Here is a 17,407-nt window from a genome sequence, read left to right as displayed (position 1 = left end):
GTGCAGCACACTGTGGACGGACAGTGCAGCACACTGTGGACGGACAGGCAGGCAGTCGGGAAAGAGCAGGGGGTAAGATGTGGAAGACAAGCACACTCAGCCTGGGGCAGACAGAGGGAGAAAGGCTGACGAGCAAGAGCTGTCAGAACCAGTTCTGCTTAGAGCTGACTCTGTCCATCACGTCAGGAGCCCAGGCCCTGCACTCGATATAGAGACAGGTAGTCTTTACAAAGTCAGGGCAGGCAGGACGGAGCAGCCATGTCCAGGAAAACCCTGGTTTCCTTTGAGGGGGGGGGGGTCCGAGGAAGCCACAGAGGAGCGTGAGCAGAGTGTGGGGAAGACCAGAGGCAGGTCAGGGGGAGCAGAGGACGCCTTGGAACCGAGGGGAGCCTCAACATGGCATGTCAAGCGCAGACACCTCCAGGGACTCACCTCCTTCAGCTCCATCTCGATGATCTGCTCCTTGAAAGAGTAGGCCTTGTTCTCTCGCTTCATGTTGGCCTTTTTTATGCTGTCCTGCTGGGCACTGAAATACGGGGAAGGCAAGGCAGTTAGCCGGCTTAGAAAGAGGCAGCAGTCTCCTCAGCCTTGTGACAGTCACCAAGTCCTGCTTTAATGTTTTGTTTTCATGTGTGTGTGTGTGTGTGTGTGTGTGTGTGTGTGTGTGTAGATCACAGGCCAGAGGCTAATTTCCAGTATCTCCCTCTATCACTTTGCACTGTATCTTCTGAGACAAGTAACCTCAAAGAACCTGTATCCAGCTCGATGTTTTCACCAGGCTGGCTGGCCTGCAAGACTCAGACCCATCTCTTCAGCCTTCTGCAGACAGGGTCTCGATACAGGCTAGGTTAGCATGCAGCACCACACCCAGCTCCCAGGCAGCGTTCCAGTGCCATGTACCAGGTTAGTGCTAGCTACTGGATTCACCGGTATCTTGGGCCTAAGCACTAGACCTGGACACAAGCAGGTATTTCTACCAGGGACAGACAGGCTGCTTGGCTTATTTTCCGTAACGACCCTACATCCATCAAACACGCATGAAAACCAGAGCCGGGGAAGAAAGGTAACAGAGCAGCAAGCGAGGGGCTGAGCCTCACCTCTGGATGATGGACTTATCAAACAGCTCTCCGGCAGGGGTCTGCATGATGGCAAACTCCTCCCGCGTCACGAGGCGCAGTGCAGGGTTCTGCACGGAGGCCGTGATGGTGCTGATGAGCTGGGGGAGGACTCGATCAGGAGACAGGATGGAAAGGGAGCCCATGGCGTTCATGGAAGACTGCCAGACAGACAGACACCGTCAGGACAGACTGTAACTAGCATCAGAAACAGGCTCTACATCACCCGAATGACCCTTGCAATTGGTTCTCCCTGTCTGCCTGTGCTTCTGAGTGGTGCCCAGCATCGGGGCTCACTGCAGTCTGAGCCTGACTACTGCACATGCCTTCCCTCATCCAGCTATGACACTGATCTGGAATGCACACTCCACTCAACTCCATGGTCCAGGGGCACCAGGCAAAGGCAGGCACGCATGCCCTAACCAAAAGGACAGTCTTGGGAACAGGTCGGGTGGTCAATGAGACCCCATGTCAGCTGACATTACTGGAAAATATATACTTTCCCCACTGGAACTGCTGGGAGGACAAGGTGTGAGCCCAAAACCTTTTCTTACCAGAAAATTGAAAATGTGGCTCAGACACTGGGAAGCAGAGAGGGTAACTGGGAGAACAGACGGGTTGCATGAAGGAGGAGGAAGAGAGGCAGCAACTCTCCTGTCCTGAGGGCCCCAGCTGACCTGACAGCACCATCCGAAGGACTCACCTCTTCAGACACTGCCTGTAAATGAGGCCCTGAGCCCCCTTCTGTGCCCCAAGCAGCATCCATCTGTCACTCCCTACAGAGGGCAGGCTACACTTCACCTTTCTTCCTCTTGTTTCCTTGAGGCCTCACATCTTACACCCTGGAAGGGGAATCCTGAAGCCCTGACCTCTTACCTGGCTCAGGGGACTCTGTGTAGTGACCCTGGGGATGATCTGATCCAGGTGCCGGGTGATGAAGGCTTCAGGGTCAATCTTCATCCTGGTAAGAAGTGCTGGCCAGAGTCCAGCCTGGACTGCCACTGAAGGAGAGGGGCTTCTTGAAGCCTTCTGCCTGGACCACTATTTCCCCCCCCCCCCCCCGCCCCGGCCCCAGACCTAAGGAGGGGGGGGGGGGGGGGGTCAGCATCTTCCCCCCCAACTCCCCCCCGCCCTAGCCACAGACCTAAAGACGGGTGGTGGGAGATGATCAGCATCTCCTGGGCCAGCTGCTCAGTGCTGGTGATGTCACCCTTCAGCCCTGGAACCCCAGAGATGACACACAGAGCTTCCTGCAGAACTCGAGGAGGCACATAGGCCTTGCCCATCTCGGTGACCTCCCCAGCATCTGTCACAAGAGCCTCCAAGGGCAGTACCTGTAGACAGAGAGCAAATGAGTCGCCAGGGCTCAGAGCCCTGTCCAGGGCAGTGCACAGAGAGAGCCTGCAGGGTCCCTGAGCCTCTCCTGGGATTAATGGAAATCCCTGCTGGAGTGCAACCCAATGCCGTGTTTCCTGCCCAAGAGTCCACAGCCTATGAGACATGCCTGGAAAGACAGTGCCCAAGACAGCCCACCTGGAGACCTAAGGGACGAGAATGAGGGGGGACTGGATGTGGAGGGCAGGTATACACCACTGAGGGAAAATCAGTGATACCTGGCACCTAGCGGCTCAAATGATCCAGGACTCTACTGTCTCTGGCTTCCACCTGCGCTGCCTGAGACAATCCAGACAGGTCATCTCATGGCCTAGAAAGCTAGTGTAAAAAAGAAGGCTGTAGGAGCTGGAGAGATGGCTCAGTGGTTAAGAGCACTGACTGCTCTTCCAGAGGTCCTGAGTTCAACTCCCAGCAACCACATGGTGGCTCACAACCATCTGTAATGGGATCCGATGCCCTCTTCTGGTGTATAGGAAGACAGCGACAGTGTACTCATATACATAAAATAGTTTTAAAATTAAAAAAAAAAAACCCAAAAATATTTGGGTTGAACTACTTCAAAGGGAAGAAGGGCAAAGATGCCTTCACAGCTTGAGTGCAGGGCAGGAAGGCCTGGGATCATCCAGCCTGAGAGGATATCCCAGGACAGGCCCAGGTAAAACTCAGGTGGAAGCAGGTTCACTGAGTCACGGCAGAACCTGGACCCTCTCACCTTGTGAGAGTTGAGGACAGTCTTCAGCTCCTCCAAGAGGCCATTGGCCAGCTTAATGCCCCCGAGAGAGGACAGCAGCTTCCGAACTGTCTGCTGGGCCTGCCTGCGCACATGCCAGGTACGGCTCAAGAGCACAGCCACCAGGACACGATAGTACTGCCTGCAAACACACACACAGATGTTCCTGGGAAGCCGGGGAGGGCTGCCCACAGCCACGGTGGATTCGACAGTACTGCCTGCAAACACACACACACAGGAACACACACACACACACAGAAACACACACACACAGTCCTGGGAAGACAAGGAGGGCTGTCCACAGCCACACCTGCCACACGCCCAAGACAAGGTGACGGGGCTCACGTACTGGACTTTGCTGTTGGTAAGCCTGTGGGGATGGTCAAGGAGAAGCCTCTCGGTGAGATGCAGCACAGTGCACAGGGCTGTAAGGAGAGACAATGCAAGTCTGTAAGAAAAGGGAGCGAGGGCAGCGAGGGGCCTCCGTGGGGAAAGGAGCTCGCCACCAAACCTGATGGCATGAACTCAGCCCCTGGAACCCACAGGGTGGAAGGAGGGAACCCACTCCTGAAAGCTGTCCTCCAGCCTCCAAGTGCATGCATACATAAACACACTATACCATGCATACACACAAAAATTAAGTAACCAAATAAATGTATTCTTTTCATACACCCAAAAATTAAAATGAACTAAAAATTTAACAGCAAAATTTAAATGTGATTAGACATAAAGCTATAGCTCGTTTTTACTTTATTACATATGTATTACATACATAGAAACGTATGTACTGGTTTTAACTATTAAAACTTACCACCTATGAGTGGTGGCGCGCACCTGTAATCCTAGAAACTGAAAGGCTTAAGCAGGGACATTAGGAGTTTAAGGCTGTCCTAGGCTATACAATAAAATCCTGTCTCTGAAGAAAAAGAAGAGAGACTGCCTGGGAGACGGCTCAGTGGGCAAGAACACCTGTTGCTCTTGCAGAGGACCTGGGTTGGATTCCCAGCGCCCAGTCAGCAGCTCACAACTGTCTCTCACTCCAGATCCAACTTCCTTGTCTGACCTTGCAAGAGTACCAGGAGCAAACAGACACGAAAGCAAAAACTCATACACATAAAATGAATCTTAAAAACAGAGTCACAGCTGGACAGTGGTGATGATAACACCTACAACCCAGCACTCAGGAGACAGAGGCAGAGCGACACAGAAACCCAGTCGCAAAAAACAAAAAACAAAAAAAGAAAGAAAGAAAAGAAAGGAAAAGAAAAGAAAAACAAGTTCAGTGCAAGAAGCTGAGTCAGCAGGTCAGTGGGTCAGCGAGTCAGTGTAGTCTGGGGACAAGGGGCTGATTCCCAGCCTGGGAAGCACAGTGGTGACAGCGACTGACACACAGCTGTTTGTGGACAGAGGAAGAGAACACACAGAGGAACAGACATAAGTAACTTCAAGGACCCAGAAGCAGCAGAACCGAGTGACTGCTGATTGAGGCAGGAGATTTCAGTGCAGATTCCCTCCTACCTTGTCTTTGAACTATCGGAACGTCGTTCTTTTTTTTTTTTTTTTTTTTGGTTTTTGAAGACAGGGTTTTTTTGTGTAGCCCTGGCTGTCCTGGAACTCACTCTGTAGACCAGGCTGGCCTCGAACTCAGAAATCCACCTGCCTCTGCCTCCCAAGTGCTGGGATTAAAGGCGTGCGCCACCACCACCTGGCGGGAACGTCGTTCTTAATCAAAACCTAACTATAAAAAAATTTAAGCCAGAAAGTGACTAATGGTTGTAGCTCACTAATAGAATGTTGTGATTCGTGAGTCAAAAGACTTTTCACATCGCTAATTAGCAGCAGACTCGGGTGAGGCAACCTAGAATTTTGCACATTCCTTTTGCACGTTCCTTTTCTGCCAGGATAGAAACCACTAGTTTCTGTGTCGCCTGGTGGGGGTAGAGCTGCCACAACTCCACCCAGACAGCACCAATCACCCACTCAGTTGTAATTACAGCTGCACTGCGGCTCCGCACGGCTCCTCTGTCTCTACAGCCCCCAACCCCCTTTCTACTGAGCCCACACGAATGAATTCATTCAGAAAACAGCCAAGTTAACCAGGTAATGGTGGCCTGCACCTTTAATCCCAGTACTCAGGAGGCAGCGGCAGGTGAGTCTCTGTGAGTTTGAGGCCAGCCTGGTTTACAGAGAGTTACAGAACAGTCAGGACTACAGTGAAACCCTGCCTAAAAACCACTGGCCAAGCAGGTGCTCAGGACCAGGTCCTGCCTAAGGCCCTGTCGAAGCCCCCGCAACACTCACCCTCCTCTGAAGCCAGGAGCAGGAACTTCTCAGACGTGAAGATCTGCTTCTTCTCATCCACAACCAGCTGCCAGAAGTTGCTCAGTTTGGTCTCTGCAAGAAACCAAAGGTCAGCCCGCGACACAGGGCACCGTTCCCCACTGCACGGCCTTCCGAGCTGAAGCTGCCTGGCAGGCTCTGTGAGACCCTCCATGAAAGAGCCTTCCTAGGCTCACTCTTCTCCTATTCTGAAAGCAAACGTCAGTCCTCTGGTCCTACTTGCACTCTGGAAAACGTGAGGGCTCTCTTCTGCCTGCAGCCTCTCTTCTGGAATGTTCACCTACATGGACCTGGCTGGGTCCCCTGAGGGTCACATAACACAGCTCTCATTTTCTCTCTCTAACTGGGGTCATTCCTTCCTGAGAGTCTCTGCCTCCCAGGCTCTCAGGGATCTATCTAAATAAAGCTCCATGAAACCCTTCTCAACACTCACTCACTCACTCACTCACTCCTCAAACAAACAGCAAACCCTCCTTCAAGTGACTGGACATCCACACCGCTACCAGAAGGCATGCACCGTGACGCACTTCAGAATGAGCTGCGGCTGTGTTTACGGTATCTCCACACAAGGTGGCCGAGGGCCTCGGCACACACAGTGGGTAGGCAGCAGCACACAGCGAAAGAATCCTACTTCTTGCCACAGAAGCACAGCCAGGAAAGGGCACGGGCAAGGAGGGAGGCTCTACAGGCTCCCATGCTAAACATCTGTGCCCATCTTAGGGCACCAATGGCAGGAGGCAGATCAGGAGCGGGGCCTGGTGGGAGTGCGTCGGGTCAGTAGACACATGCCTTTGAAAGAGAAACAGACATGTCTCTCTCTTCTTTGTTTCCCAGCCACCAGGAGATGGGCAGCTCTGCTCAGCCACATACTCCGTACCTAACACTCATCCATCCAAGCACAAGGGGCTGCCCGCCCGCCCATGTGACTGCAACCTCTAAGACCACGGGCCACAACCAATCTTTCCTCCGTAAGTTGGATTTCTCAAGGACTGACATGATGACAAAACCAACTGACACAGAGGGCTCAGAAACAGGGAGGATCCTAGGGTCGTAGAACGGAAGGCTCTGACTTGAGCTTTCGTTTGCACAGGTGGTTGGTGGGTGACATGCTGTATACAGTATGCTTGTTATCCAGCTTATTTCATTATATATCTGGATACGGACACGAAGCTGCCACTCCTATCCACACGGAAACTGAGCGGCTGCAAGACAGGGCTGAAAGAAACCTAATACTTCACAACTTACTTTTTTTGGTACTTTATAATTTTTTTTTCAAAAGATTACTTATTTCACATATTTGAATATATGTACGCTATGTAAATGCAGTGCCAGCAGGGTCAGAAGGCACAGGAAACCCGGGAGCTGGACTCACAGGTGGTTTCTGAGCCACCACATGGGCCAAGTGCAGTAAATGTTCTTAACCACTGAGCCGTCCTTCCGCCTGGACTTTATGAATCTTTTCTTTTTTTTTAATTATTTATTTATTTTAGGTATATGAATGCTCTATCTGCATGTACACCTGCATGCCAAAAGAGGGCGTCAGATCTCATTACAGATGGTTGTGAGCCACCGTGTGGTTGCTGGGAATTGAACTCAGGACCTCTGGAAGAGCAGTCAGTGCTCTTAACCGCTGAGCCATCTCTCCAGCTCCAACTTTATGAATCTTGCACCCTATGCAATGGTCACCTTTCATCATTAACTGACACAGCGTACAGTCATCAGGAGAGAGGGACTGTCTAGAGTCGGGTGGCCTGTATGCAGCCTGTCTGGGGAAAACTCTCCTAATTAAGTTAACTGTCTGGACACGACCCAGCCCGCTGTGGGCTGCACCATTCCTTAGGTGGGGGATCCTGACCTGTATAGAAGAAGATATCCAGCTAGAGACAAGCAAGTGGCCATGGACACATTTTCTCTGGCCCCGACTGCAGATGTGATGTAACTAGCTGCTGCACACTCCTGCCTTCACGTTCCCACGATGACCAGCCGTAGCTGGAGCTGAAGCTGAAATAAGCTCCTTTCCCCCTGAGTCTGTTTGTCAGAACATCCTGTGACTGTGTAAGTGATGAAGACATCGTCTAGACAGACGACTCAGTGGGTACGAGCACTCCCTACTCTTGCAGAGGTCCTGGGTTCCTAGTCCCTCAACAGCAACTCACAACCGTCTGTACCTCCAGTGACAGGGACTCCGACGTCCGCTTCTGACCTCTGTGGACTGAATGCCTGTGATGCCCATACACACAGGCAAAACCCTCACACACACACAGAGACAGAAAAACAAACAAAACAGTAATGGAACAAGGCCTAAAGTCCTAGCGCTCAGCCTAGCAATGTTATAAACAAGCCCACAGCCTGGAGGACTGGTGTCACGGCCACGGACAGTGCTGGGGTGGGGGGTGGGGGGCTCCCTGGCTGCACTCCTGAGCTCAGTCCTACAGACAACAGTCGGCCCTGAAGCTGCTGAAGGATCAGGGACTATGGCAGAAGCCTTATCACCTGGGACCCTTACCGGCCTGTGCATCGGCCACAGAAAGCTTGGAGAGGAGCAGGGCTGCGGCGACCCCTTCAGTGACCGTGGGAACCTGAGTGCTCTGGGAGGCCGCCTTCTCTACCGTCTGAATAAGCAAGGGCAGAAAGTCCAAGGCCTGCAAGAGTGTGTCACCTGTGGAGAGAAGCACCTTAGAGACATCCTGCTCTGCGGGGGTGACACTATAACTTGAGAAGACATTATCCACCTAGGTGTGAACTGGCTGACGTCCTTCGGTTAACTTGCCAAATATCTCAAAGAGCAGGAGAAGAATCTGTGACTTAAATTCTATAAGCATGCCGGGCAGTGGTGGTGCACGCCTTTAATCCCAGCACTTGGGAGGCAGAGGCAGGCAGATTTCTGAGTTTGAGGCCAGCCTGGTCTACAGAGTGAGTTCCAGGACAGCCAGGGCTACACAGAGAAATCCTATCTCGAAAAACCAAAACAAACAAACAAAACAAAACAAAAAAAACCAAAACAAACCAAAAAACAAACCAAAAAAAAAATCTATAAGCGTGAATTAAAATAAATAAAAAATTAAAGACAAAAGAATTCTATTGATCTGACTGCCAGCTAGGCCTCCCTTGGACAGGGACAGGGAGACTAAGTCAACAGCAGAGCTGTCAACAGCTGGTTGACGAGAACCACCGCTAACTTCAAGCCTACCAATTCCAGTCTGCTACTCCCACACCAGAACACCTCTAGACCCAAACCCCAATGTTTCAACTAAGCTGCTGACCTGTGAAATAAACCCACTAAATAAATAAGTTGGTTGTGGTGGCATGGGCCTTTAATTCCCAGCAGGCTGATCTCTGTGAGTTTCAGGACAGACAGGGCTATGTAGAGACCCTATCTCAAAATAAATAAGCCAACTTACAAAACACAACTAGAGCTAAACACACTTATTTTGTTATTTGTAACTACTCATATACTTCAGTCTGCCCTCAAATTCAGTACGCAGCTCAAGATGACCCAGAAGTCCTCCCGGGGCTGGCATCACAGGCCTGAGCCACCATGTCCCACAGTGATGTCACCTCTAAAGCAGGAGGAGAGCTAGCACACATAGAGATGGAAGTGGCCATTTTTTTTTAACAAGGTTCAAAGTCAAGTTCACGTAGCACTGGTGATAAATGTTCAGTAAGTACCGCAAAGCCATCTTCAAAGGGGGTGGGCAGGGCAGCTCACCTCGGAAGGAGGCCAGCATGCACTGCAAGTAGGCATGCCTCACTGCAGAGGTGGAGGTCTTAAGGCTGAAAACCTTCTTGAACCAGTCGGTGAGCTTCTTGGGCACGTCTGTAGTGAACCGGCTGCACCAGAGCGCCAGGACGGAGGCGGCGTGCACCAAGGTGCCCTCGTGCACTAGGGCAAGCGGCACAAGTCCAGTCGGTCTCACGGCTTACAACCACATCAAACCACTACAAGCAGTGTGACACGGCAAGCCGGAGTCCCAGGGGAGGAGGGAGTGACACATCAGACAATTCCCAGCCCTGCTAAGTCAAGGAGGCGTGCCTTTAGAAAGCCTTTTAGAAAGCTGACTGAAAACCAGGTCAAGATGGTTGGGTCTCAGTAGGAGAGGCCTAGATGCCCCAGAGTGGGGTAGTAAGAAGGGAGCTCCTCTTCTCTGAGAAGGGCAGTGGGCAGTGGGGGGAGGGCTCTGCGAGGGTAGGACAGGATGGGGGTGATGGGGATGTAAAGTGATTACGAGATTGGTGTAAGCTGCCCCCTCCCCATGCCACGAGGAAGTACCTTCCTGCTGGAGGAAGGGGATGAACAGCTCGGCCACACACCCATTCAGGACTTGACTGGAAGGCCCCGATACCACGTGATGACTGAGGCTTCCAATCCCTGAAAGGCAGATTTTCTGGTTGGCCTCCCCCCTGCACAAAGCCATAGGACAAGGCTTCCTGCGACTGGCACGTGGGCATGTGGGGCCGGCAGCTATGCTCTCCCTGGCCACAACAGACCCTCCTTCCGCTTCCCTCCAGGCTCTCCATGACAGAGGCCAGGCCTCCTGCTGGGCTGTACCTTACCTGAGAGTCAGGTTACCCTCCCTCATTATTACAGAAGACTGCCTCTACCCGGGGAAGAACACCTACCTGAAAGGACACTCATCTTCTGGGCTATGATAGTCAGCTTTCCTTCTGAGCCTGTGAGGAGATGAACGGAAGTGCTTGTTCACACTGGCCCCACTGGACGACACGTGTGTGACACTGACATGGGGTCTGACACAGCATTTCATAAGCCCTGCCTTCTGACTAAGATAAAGTGTTCTATCCCACGGTCCTACAACTCAACGATGTCATCAACCGTCTCCAAGTTTCTTTCTTTCCTTCTTTTCTGACATGCACACAAAAGCACAAAGTCGTAAAGACACAGACACTGCCCTCCATTCTGTGTGTGTGTGTGTGTGTGCTTTTGCTCACATGTGCAGAGATGTGCCCTTATCCATAGCTTCTCCTGGAGCAGGCTCAGGAGCAAGTTCCCACCCCACCCTGGTTCCAACCTTGGTCACCTCCTGTGCCCACCTCCCGCTCACCTCCAAGGATTGCAAACAGGTGCTTGGTCAGGGCCTCGGTGGCGGCGGAGTCACTGCACTGGCGGGCCAGGTTACGCAGCGCCAGGACCGCTTCGTCCATCAGGCGGGGGCTGTTGGACTTCAGCTGATCTGGACACACAGAGCCTCAGCTCAGGGGCAGGAGCAGCAGCCGAGGGTCCAGACTTTACTCTCGCCCCAGTGGTGCTGGCTCTTGTCCCCCAGCTCTCTGACCTTACTATCAACAACCTCAGAAAAGAAGCCCCTCTCCTCGTTGGCAGTTTTTCATTTTTTAACATTTATTTCCTCTGTCTGGGACAGGGGCTGCCACTGCACACAGTACAGGTCAGAGAACAATCTGTGGGAGTGGGTTCTCTCCTTTCATCATGGGGTTTCCAGGATTCCACTTGAGTTTGCACACTTGGCAGAAACCACCTTTAACCCAAGGAGCTGCTGCCTACCCCTTTTCAACAAAGAATTGTCAAGTACAACAGAGACTGACAGGGGCCTCGGGGCTGCAGAGGTCTGCCGTTCACTCACTCGCCAGGCCTTTCATGATGTCCAGGGCATACTGGCTGAGATCGAGTGTCACTGAAGCCAGCAGGCTGCAGATAGCTGAGGGGACAGAGAGCACAGACTGTCAGTCTCAAGTGCTGGTGCCCGCTGTGTCCAGCCCGCCCTCAAACGCCACAGCCTGGTTAGCTGTGTGGTGACAGAGTGGCCTTTCACCTCGACAAGGCCACAAAGTCGTCACACCCCGGAGCCAGGCTCTGCTCCTCACATAAGTCCAAACTGTCGGAGAAAGGGTTACCACTCTCAGTGGTCTCCAGAAAGTTCTCCAGCCTCGATAATATGAGCTCAATAATTAAAACGATCTAGGTGGATACTTTCCCAGTCTTGTAACGAGACCGCGCCTGCTGGGGCTACAGCCATGGCTCAGCCGTGCAGAGCAGCCGCAGCTCGTCCAGGCACAGTAGGCAGCTCACGGCTGCCTGGGACTCCAGTTCCAGGGTATCTGATGCCTTTCTCTGGCTTCTGTGGGCCCGTGCGCGTTCTCTCTCTCTCTGTCTGTCTCTCTCTCATGCATGCACGCACAGCCTGCCCACGGCTCACACCAGGTAGCTCACACCAGGTAACAGTGACCACATGTCACACTCACAGCTCCAGCCCTCCTGCTGCCAAGCAAACAGGAAGAGGACTGCAGGCCGGCACCTGCCCTCCCAGCCTCTCACTCAGCAGGCACCTACTCTCAAGGACGTTCTCCGGGCTCCTCAGCAAGGACTTCTGTATGGTGGGCAGAATCAGATCCTTAAACTCCGAGTGGGACATGAAGCGGAGCAAGGGGGCACAGTTGTCCTACAGAGACAAAGAGTCAGGCCCCCGCCTCACGGGAGGAGTACGAGCAGGGCCGCGCCCAGAATGAAGCTGGGTCTGCCAGGGTCTGGGCGGCAGGAGTGCAGCCCACTCACCAGCAGGTACTTCGGAGGCTTCGCTTTGCTCATCAGAATGTTCTTCACGTAGAACTCCAGCAGGGTGCTCTACAGGACAGAGGGCCCACGGCTTCAGTCAGGCAGAGGCCCCACTCCCATGGCTCCCCACCCTCCTGTGCTGGCCACTCAAGGGGGGGGGGACAGTCCTTCCTGGGCTCTGCCGGCCCAGCCTGCTCATCAGGAAGTCCTCACCCCTCACTGACCAGCCCACCTGCCTTCCCGATGCTCCCTCCTGCTGGCTGCGCCCCTCTTTCCTGGCCGCTCTTCACCCCTCAGTCCACACATTACAGACACAGTCCCAGTCAGAGTCCCAACTTGCCTATCTCCTTCGTCACATTCATCGGATGGGATTAACTAGGTAACAATCTCTGACTCGGTTTGACAAGTCTTCTGCAGTGTTTGGTGCGTGGGAGAGGCCCACAGAGCTGAAGAGTAAACTATCACCCCAGTGTCTACACCAGGATTCACAGGAGCCACGGGCAGAGGCCTCGGGACAAAGCAAGTTCCCGCTCCTTCCCTCCAGACCCGACGCAGCACACCCACTGTCCCCACGCTGGACTCTTGCCTTATGCTGATTGACCACGTCCATCTCTTTGTGGCTCGTGCAGAACTGCACCAGCAGCCCCAGCATGCCAGCATAGTTCTGGTTGGGCTCTAGGCTCAGGATAGCAGAGAAGTACTGCTCCACCAGCCCAGGGTTCTGCGGAGGAAGCAGACGGCAGTGAGGCAGGCGGCGGTGAGGCAGACACAGACGGCGGTGGTGAGGCAGACAGGCACAGCCTACCTCCCAGCAGCTCCCTCACCTCCTTCCACAGCTTAGTGAGCTTCTTCACCGCCCCGTCCACGGCGTGCTTGTGGGAGCCACCCAGCACCTCCAGCAGCAGCAGACACTGCACCTCCACCTGCCAGGACAAGGAAATACTTTTATCAGGGTGACCTAGACACAGGCGTCCTGCGACCCTCGGTCTGCCACAGACATCAGGCTCCGAGAGCCAGCTTCATCTCCACCAGACTTCTCCATCCCGCCCCTCTTCTCTCCCAACCCTGTCCGACATCCCCGCCCCTTCTCTTTGGTGGATATGCATAGTCTGCCTGCCTGTAGGGCTGTACACTGCATATATGCGTGCAGAAGGCCAGAGAAGGCTATCAGATCCCTGGGACTGGGGTTACAGACAGTTGTGACCCACCATGTGGGTGTTGGGAATCAAGCCAGAGTCTTCCACAAGAGCAGCCGGTGCTCTTACCTGCTGAGCCATCGCTCCAGCCCTCGAAATCCTGTTTTTAATCTATACTGCTCAGTCACGCATTTATTTACCTACTGTGAGCAAGGAGAACAAGGTGCTCTCTGCACCTTCTCATTCAGAGAGGGAACGACATTAAACAAATAAAGACGCAGAAGGGGATGCAGCTCAGAGCAGCATGCATGAAGCCCCAAGTTCACCCCCAATAACAACAATTTAAAAAGACACAATGTTCATCAAATGTCAGAAAGACAGCTGCCACTCAGAAAGAGAACAGACGATCCTAGCTAATGTGCTTCTCTGCTTAGACGAGTCCTTCATTAAGATCAAATTCTACAGGCAAGCATGGTGAACTCCTTTGCTCCATACTTAGGAGACAGAGGCAGCCAGATCTCAGTGAGTTCCAGGTCAGCCTGGTCTACACAGTGAGTTCTAGACCAGCCAACAAAGTGAGACGCCATCTCAAAAACAACAAATGAATAAATCTTAAAAAAAATAACAAAAGCACAGATATTAACAACAGCAACTGAATATCAGGTACGTTAAGTGCTTGCAGGAAGTAGGGTGACACTGGGCAGGGGGCACACGCCTTTAACTCCAGTGCTCAAAAGGCAGAGGCAGGCGGATCTGAGTTCCAGGCCAGCCAGGGACATCTCCACTACTGGGCCATAAACGATCAGATCACAGAAAACACTTCTACAGCCACAAAAACTAGTAGTACCGGAGACCACAGCGGCAGGGAGAGCGTAGCCGTCTGCGCCATTATATCCTTCCATGCTATGCTCACGACACACCTTCTCCACCTGCTGTAGTAGTCAGGGTTCAGATCTCTACAATTAAAGAAGCTTGCCCATCACTCAGAATCCTACTGGGGTCCCCTCTCTGAGATGACGAAGCCCTTGCTCAAGACTCACCTTCTCCTCACAGAAGCCCTGCTGCCACCCCCCTCGGCCACATTCCCCACCTCCACCCTGCTTCTCCTCAGCACTGCCCCAGGCTCCGCACCTGTGTCTTCTCCAGCAGTGCGTCAGCTCCACAGCAGTGAAGGGCTCCTCAGCCTGACCTACCCAGCACCCCCAGCTTCTAGCACAGGGTCAGCAGAAAAGGGCTGTGTTAGTCACGTGTCTAACAGACAACAGGATCAGCAGAGGACAAGCCCAGATTCTAGTCACTACAGCGAGTCACACACAACGGATGCATCCTGTCCTACAATACAACACGCTATGGTTGACCCTCCTACTCACTAAGCCAGTGACGTCGCACAGGTGACTGCTGTAAGAACCCAACAGAGATAAGCCACGGACCTTGCCTATTATTAACCACCTCGGTAGAAAGCCACGTGCTAACAATGAAAGCCACACTCTGGAGGGTTCCAGAGTCAAACTCATCCCAATCACCATCAGGGGATGCTGGAGCTCTGGCTCACTGCTAACCCACTGCTAAAGGCCACTCCACAGCTATCCCTAGAGGGGACAGAAAGGACAGTCTAGGTAGGAAAGCAGACAGAAGGCCATCTGTCTGTCGGGCTGGCTGGCTGCTTCACCATGAGATGGTTTCAGGTTTGGAATACACTAGTCATTTACACATACATGCACTGAATAGTGTCTTACGGCCACTGCAAGGCTCTCTGTGACACCTCTCTGAGGTGTGCAGCTAAGTGTCAATCGGATGGCCAGATATTAGCCCCACAGCATCACCCTCAAGACTCCTTCCAGAACCGTCAACCACTCCCCCTGACTTGCACTCAACATACCTAGACATCTAGAGAAGCTATCAGACGGCCTACCAGGTTAGCAGACAGGTGGGAAGGAGAAACAGACAATATGCAAGGTGCAGGCAGAGAGAGAGAGGAGAGGGTCAGATGACCAAGGCAGCAGCCAGGGTCTCCCTCTAGCACCCCGAAATCCTGACACAGGTGAGAGACTATGTCACTGTAGCCGCTGACACCTTGCCTTTCGGTTGTCTCGCCTAGTCCGTCTCTCATCAAGGCGAGGCCCTAGCATCATGGCTGACACAGAGCCGCTCGGGAACGCTAGTGAACAGAATGTGCTTCCTACTGCCCTTCTGCCCACCGCCAGACGCGTGCCTCTGGAGAGCGCTTGGATGGGAGGGATGCCCAAACACCATGGGTGAAGCTGACCCCCACAGCTCCAAGGCAAGGGGCCTACCAGCTTGTTCCAGATGTCTCCTTGCCGCTTGGCCTTCAAGGGAAAGACGATCCGCACGAGAAGGCAGGTCCAGGTCAGAGCCAGCAAGGCGGCCGAGCCGCTGCTCTTGCTACAAAGGAGAGGAGAGAGGGAAGAGCTGAGCGCAGAGTGCCAACCTGACACACAGCATGGGGTGTGAACCCTCCCTCAACCTAATGGTACAGAAACATGTCCCCCAACATTATCCGTAACAACTCAGACAAGAGTCCAGGCCTCACTGGCTAAAGTCCCACCGCTTGTCATTTGCAACCATAAAATCAAGATGAGGTTGGAGAGACAGCTCAGGGGTGAAGAGCACTGGTTGCTTGTCCAAAGGACACGGGTTCAATTCTCACACAACCACACGGCAGCTCCCTCTGTCCCAGGGGACCTGACCCCCTCCCCTGGCATCTTCAGGTACTAGGTATGCGCATATACACAGACACACATGAAATGCATATAAATACACAAGGCTTTCCCCGTCCAGTGCCAGCCCACTGGCTCAGCCCTGCTCCTCAAGGAAATGTGTTCTTGCCACTAACCTGGCTCCTGTCTCACACAGGGCACTCTCTAGTGCCATTCAGGGTGCAAAAGGTCAGAGCGAGCCAGGCGTGCTCACAGCACTCTACAGCAGCCTACCTGAGGAAGACAGGACCAACCCCTGGAGGCACGCAGCTCTAAGCCTTACCTGGGAGCACATGCTTTGGAGCCGACCCCTGAAGACTGAAGAGAGTGTAGGAGGTTCTTGGCAGTGGCCTCTGGCTGCGCCTCAGCCAGCTGCTGGATGGCTGCCTGCAGGGCTCTGCGAGAGGCCGCATCTCTAGAGTAGGAAGGAAGTGGGGAGCGACATGTGACCTCAGCAGAGACAGGACTGCTTGAGCAGTCTTCCTGGAGAAACTGCTCTTCCTGGAGAAAACTCAGGGGCCTACATTCCAGTGGGTCCTCGGTGATGGACATGAACCAGATAAATCCACCTCACCCCAGAAAGAGCACAGGATGACAAGAAGGGCTGAATCTATGCTCACGGTGTATGTCATAACTTCAAAGCTTTGTAAGTGCAATCAATGACTACATACATATGCTGAGATATTATAATAAGGTAGGTACTGTCCCAGGCCTTCACACTAACTGCTTCCCATGAGGTATAAAATGCTATCATCCCCATTCTGCAGATGGGGAAACTGAGGCACAGGGAGGCTAAGTAACTTGCCCAGGATCCAGTAGTTAAGGGCATGGACCTCTAAGAGTCTGGCTCTCCCCACTGCCTGTCCCATCTCCCTGACAACCGTGGTGTCTGAGGGACTCACCTGTAGCGATGCAGTGTCAGGCAGAAGAGCTTACAGAGCCCCTTCACTGCCCCCTCTGGCAGATCTGAAAGCAAAGTTTATGGAGACTCAACAACAAGCACAGTGGTTAGCGTCCGCTTACGTCAGTCCTGTCAGACAGGATCCTGGCACCAGACGCCCAGTAAGCCCCGTATCACTGTAAAATCTCAAGGAGAAAAAAGACACATGGCAGAGAAAAGCTTAGAGTGCAGGAGACATTTGCTAAACCAATGAGAAAAAAGAAGCACAGACCTCAGTACCGCCCCTCTCCCTACAGAGCGGGAGCCGGCGGGCTCCGACTGACTGCTCTGCTCCACGGCTGGGCACTGGCTTCTAACTAAGCTGTTTAGTTTGTGATGCTTATCAGGTATTTGCTCACATACAGCCTAATAAGCGTCTAAAAGTTAGCGTGAAGGCCAGATGTAGTGAGGCACACCTTTAATCCCAGCAGCGGCCAGCAGATCTCTGTGAGTTCAAGGCCAGCATCACCTACATAGCGAGTTCCAAGCCAGCCAGAGCTACACAATG

The 17,407-nt window shown here is 53.0% G+C and overlaps 1 protein-coding gene across 1 annotated transcript in view; it reads right to left on the bottom strand.

Annotated features, from left to right (window-relative positions):
• The window catches only part of Gcn1 (GCN1 activator of EIF2AK4), a 60,093-nt gene that overhangs the window by 33,705 nt on the left and 8,981 nt on the right, over positions 1–17,407 (bottom strand). The window contains exons 3-22 of the mRNA XM_028765374.1: positions 16,862–16,925; positions 16,243–16,374; positions 15,537–15,645; positions 12,931–13,029; positions 12,693–12,827; positions 12,107–12,175; positions 11,885–11,993; positions 11,178–11,252; positions 10,641–10,769; positions 10,201–10,251; positions 9,851–9,949; positions 9,290–9,463; positions 8,087–8,239; positions 5,542–5,634; positions 3,590–3,665; positions 3,223–3,382; positions 2,260–2,449; positions 1,992–2,116; positions 1,098–1,276; positions 433–526 (exon numbers count right to left, since the gene is read on the bottom strand). Of these exons, the coding sequence (XP_028621207.1) occupies positions 433–526; positions 1,098–1,276; positions 1,992–2,116; positions 2,260–2,449; positions 3,223–3,382; positions 3,590–3,665; positions 5,542–5,634; positions 8,087–8,239; positions 9,290–9,463; positions 9,851–9,949; positions 10,201–10,251; positions 10,641–10,769; positions 11,178–11,252; positions 11,885–11,993; positions 12,107–12,175; positions 12,693–12,827; positions 12,931–13,029; positions 15,537–15,645; positions 16,243–16,374; positions 16,862–16,925 (2,315 nt within the window). The remainder of the gene's footprint in view (positions 1–432; positions 527–1,097; positions 1,277–1,991; positions 2,117–2,259; positions 2,450–3,222; positions 3,383–3,589; positions 3,666–5,541; positions 5,635–8,086; positions 8,240–9,289; positions 9,464–9,850; positions 9,950–10,200; positions 10,252–10,640; positions 10,770–11,177; positions 11,253–11,884; positions 11,994–12,106; positions 12,176–12,692; positions 12,828–12,930; positions 13,030–15,536; positions 15,646–16,242; positions 16,375–16,861; positions 16,926–17,407) is intronic.

Source organism: Grammomys surdaster, unplaced genomic scaffold (assembly GCF_004785775.1).
Source record: "Grammomys surdaster isolate TR1022 unplaced genomic scaffold, NIH_TR_1.0 164, whole genome shotgun sequence".
NCBI classification, from domain to species: domain Eukaryota; kingdom Metazoa; phylum Chordata; class Mammalia; order Rodentia; family Muridae; genus Grammomys; species Grammomys surdaster.
Note: the sequence above shows the minus strand (reverse complement) of the source record. Positions and strands in the feature narration are given on the sequence as shown.